This window comes from Blennius ocellaris, assembly GCF_963422515.1.
Source record: "Blennius ocellaris genome assembly, chromosome: 1".
Taxonomy (NCBI): Eukaryota; Metazoa; Chordata; class Actinopteri; order Blenniiformes; family Blenniidae; genus Blennius; species Blennius ocellaris.
The window spans coordinates 19,709,649-19,714,002 of record NC_137650.1 but is presented as its reverse complement, the minus strand read 5'-3'; the positions used below and the strand labels follow the sequence as shown (position 1 = coordinate 19,714,002).

Genomic DNA, 4,354 nt, shown 5'->3' with positions numbered 1-4,354 from the left:
CGCTTCGAGTCCGAGTCTGTCCAGTTGTTACAGCAAAGACAGCTTCTCCCAGATATTCCATGATAAACACATCAGCATCAATCCATCTATCCATCTATCTATCTGTCTATCCTCCAGGTCCTGCAGTACCATCATGAGTGGATGTAAGCAGAAAGCCGGTACACGCTCTGGGGATGTCGCGGACAGAAACCACAAGCATCACCCCACACAGCACCCAATGGCAAGAAAGGAGCGAGGCTGAGGGAGGGGAGGGGTTTGGGAGTAACACAGAAGAGGCTGAGGGAGGGGAGGGGGTGAGTTAAGGGGGATAAACAGAGAGGCGAGGCCATAGAAATACAGTGCAGGAGGCGAGAGTCAATCCAGAGTTGCACATACATGCGTTTGTATACAAGCGAGCAGATCGGCCTCACGTACAGAGGAGATGAATGGAATACATAAAAGCATGAATGGAACCATACATCTTTTTTTTTTTTTTTTTGAATAAGGGTTTCTGAACATTAGAGAGGAAGGTTGCGTCTGTGATCGTCCAATCAGACGAGATGAAGAGGGAGGGCAGAAAAGAGATTGGTTGTGTTTGGAGGTGAATGACTGTGCAGCTGAGAAAATTAAAGCAGGAAATTCGCCTCAGTAAAAATGTAGACAATCCTGAAAAAAAAAAAAAAAGATAACTATGACAAATGGTCATTTTGTGAATAAATGGGAATAACTTTCATTAAAGGATCTTTGGAATTTTCCACTAAATGTAATTGAGGAATCTCATTTAAGTAAAAACAAAAACAAACAAAGATCAATCATATTAATATAGTTCCATTACAGAAATGTGAAAACGGAAACTAAACACAGAAGAAAGAACATTTGTTGGTTGATTAATTATTTATCTACTGTAACAATGACTATTTGCAGTAAATCACATAACACTGGAAAGCCCTTGAGTGCTGAGCAGCAGAGCTGCGTCCTAGAAGAAAAGAGCTGAATCCTATCTGACAATGCCATTATCACTCATAAGTTATAGGTTTGACCAAGAGAAACGGACAATCGTTTATTTTATGTGAAGTTGGCATTAATCTGAATGTGTTTTGTTCAGTCTTTGTGTGTCAGGAGGTTCTGTGCTGTATTCAATCAGTGGTCAGAATAACAAAATACTTGAAATGATGAGTGGGTGTCTTCTGTGCATTCGATATGAAATCAGCATATCAATGTAATCAAAACACAACACAATGTAAATAAAGAAACACCACAAAAACATTTATCTTCATCATAAAAGCTTTAAAAATTAGGAATTTCATGTCAGCTGGTAACAAAATAATGTCTGCTACATAGAAATTAAGAGCACTATGTTGTTATATTTCAACAGGGAAGGCGGTACAAAAATAAATATGCACTAAAAATCAACAGATTTACATGCTTTGTGTTAATGTTGGTCCTCGAACTCCGCAGCGTAAAGCACTTGCTGGAATTTCATCCGCACCTCCATTCTCTTCTTAATGGTGAGTCTCTTTATGGAGGGCAGGAGGCTGAGCAGGAACAGTTCGTCTTCGTCTCTGATGCTGCTCAGAGCGTCTGCAGGGCTGATCTCCGTCTCCGTCACCGTTTGCCTTTTGCGTTTATGAGGAACGCCCATATCCTGATGGCCGGCTGGACACGACTCCAGAAAACTCGTGCTGACCACCGGCAGGGACGCCTTCTCGTCTTTGTCTTGATCTTTTTCTCCATCGTCTGCACCCGCGGCTGCCTGTGACACAGGAAAACAGCACAGACAAGTTAGGCAAACTGATGACTACTGACAGGGGGCAATTAAAACCGACAACGTATTGACAAATGGGTAAAGAAATAAACCGGTGTGCTTTAACTGGGTTTCTACTTAATTGAATGCACTGGATTTAAAAAATATATATATATTGTCAAAGATTGCATTTTTTATATTTAAGTTTCTGGCATTCATTTGATTTGTAGGAAACCAAGTGGACACCTAAAGAATTAGGTTTGATGTCTTACTCAAACAATAAATACTTCACCAAACTGATAATTATTGATGTTTTAGGTGCAACTTGAATCAAATCAATATTGGCACAATTAAAGGTCAAGTAAAAAACATGCTTTGCTAAATCAATATCAATGCAATAAACACATGAATAAAAAAGTGAAATCATAATATTTCTATGTGGGGGAATATGAAGAAAGAAAAGTATCTTCTTCGACGCTTTTCTGTACTTCCCATAGAATCACTTAGGAAAACAAGAGCATTGATAAATTCTGATTCTAAATATATATAGTGATTTTTGTGTGTGTATTGTGCTTAGAAAACGTCTTTTATAAGAGGTCTCCTGGGAAGTCTCACTGTACACAAACAATTGACTGCACCTGTCTGTATTAAAGGTAGATCTATTTTTATCCAGTTTGAAAATAAACTGGTGTGATGTACATCGGGGATGGCCAACTAATATTCCCAAAGGGCCACGTGAAACATTTGCTTTACTATTAAGGGCCGAGACATATGTTGACTTGACTTTTGCTCAATAAGAAACAACTCTCGATACAAAGCTTTTTTTTTTTTTACAATTTTTATGAGCTATTGTTGCTCTGTGTCACCTTAGCTTTCCCAGGGCTTTTTCTGGAAATCATAATTACATTTCAATGAGTACTGTTTCTTTTTTTAATTAATCATCTCACCTCAGTTTTATAAGGTAAATAATGCGATACACAATATTGGTATATGATGTGAAGAATGTGATCATTTTAGACGTGACAAAGCCAATAATAACAGTAAATATAATTGTATTGGGGCCGATGGAGCAGAGCTGAAGGGCCACACGTGGGGCTGCGCCCTGGGTTTGCCAGGTCCGACGCGGCAGCCGGTTCTCAAAGCTCCGTTTATCAGGCTTACTGCACTCGAGACATGGACGTATTGAAGCCGCACCTCGTCGGGCTCCTTGGCGCCTCTCTCCACCCGGGGTTTGACATAAGCAGCCAGCCAGGCCAGCTGGTTGTAAAGCACCGGGACGTGTCGCTCGGCCGGGTTCTCGTCGTCGTCGTCCCGCGTCGGGAAGCTTCTCTTCACCAGCCGCTTCTTCGCCTTGCAGAACTTGTCGCGGAGGTTTTTCCATTTCTGCCTCACCTCCTCCTCCGGCTTCCCCATGGCCTCGGCGATCTCCTTCCAGGACAGCTGGCCCTTCGTGGTGTCCTTGTAGTCCCGCCGGCTCTGGTCGTACAGGTGCGGGTGGTCTCGGATCAAATCCGCCAACTTCTTCTCCGTCACGTTCATTGTTTTTGTTCGGACTTGTCCTTCGCGACGTCCCTTCGCCGGAAGACGTCGGCCCCGCTTCGCTTCTGCCCGCAGACGGAAATAGGAAGTGATACGACTTCAAAATAAAACTATTTATTTTATTTCTTTATTATTATTTTTTAATTATTTACACGATGGAGTGCAGCTGCCTCTTATCGACAATACAGTGGGTTCAAATACGTTTATTAAATATTGGCAATCTAATCGAATTTGTGTGTGTATGTGTGTGTGTGTGTGTGTGTGTGTGTGTGTGTGTGTGTGTGTGTGTGTGTGTGTGTGTGTGTGTGTGTGTGTGTGTGTGTGTGTGTGTGTGTGTGTGTGTGTGTGTGTGTGTGTGTGTGTGTGTGTGTGTGATGGACACAGGAGGTAAAGGTTTCTTTGTGTGGACCACATACACATGGCACAAAACATGCAAACTCCACACAGTAAGGCCTGGCCAATGTTTGAAGTCACGACCCTCTCACGATTTAAAGTTCTATTCAAGATGCCATGTCTGGGGGGGCTGTAAAAACAAATAGCAAGGGAAATATATGTATGTAGCACAGTTCACAAACTGGGCAGTTGGCAGTGCTTTACATGGTAAGAAAAGAAATACATTAAAGCAAAATTAACCAAAAAAAAACATAAAAAAAAAAAAACCGAGAAGATATAAAGAAAAGGTTTTATTAAAATATAAAATAACTGAAATCTATTGTGCAATGGAAAGCCTGAGCAAATGATAATGTTTAAAGGGCTTATTTAAAAGAAGAATGTGTCAGCAAATGGTTAATGTAACACAATTATATATATATATAAAACATAAATTACATTTAAAAAAGCTTATAGGGGAAAACAGCTCCGCTCGATTGGAATGATTTTTGACATCCGATCTGCTGTATTTCACATATTTGTGCACTAGATGGAGTCTTTACTCTTTCCATGTGTCTTCTACTATTGCTGTGGACGTGATTTTTCCAGCCGTAAACTATGATCAGCTGAATGTAGGGGTTGTTTTTTTTTTTCTAACTTTTTTGGAATATGAAAGTAATTAACGATTCCCTTTTGAAAACTGAATAAAAAGTCTCCCATGAC

The 4,354-nt window shown here is 40.6% G+C and overlaps 1 protein-coding gene across 1 annotated transcript; it reads right to left on the bottom strand.

Annotated features, from left to right (window-relative positions):
• Positions 1 to 1,301: 1,301 nt before the first annotated feature.
• LOC308133864 (uncharacterized protein) lies at positions 1,302 to 3,262 on the bottom strand (the record flags this gene model as incomplete). The annotated part of the gene is made up of 2 exons (XM_080501388.1): positions 1,302 to 1,732; positions 2,918 to 3,262. 2 exons carry the CDS (start codon positions 3,260 to 3,262, stop codon positions 1,412 to 1,414), a joined length of 666 nt encoding a protein of 221 aa, XP_080357514.1. The 3' UTR covers positions 1,302 to 1,411.
• Between the last annotated feature and the right edge of the window lie 1,092 nt (positions 3,263 to 4,354).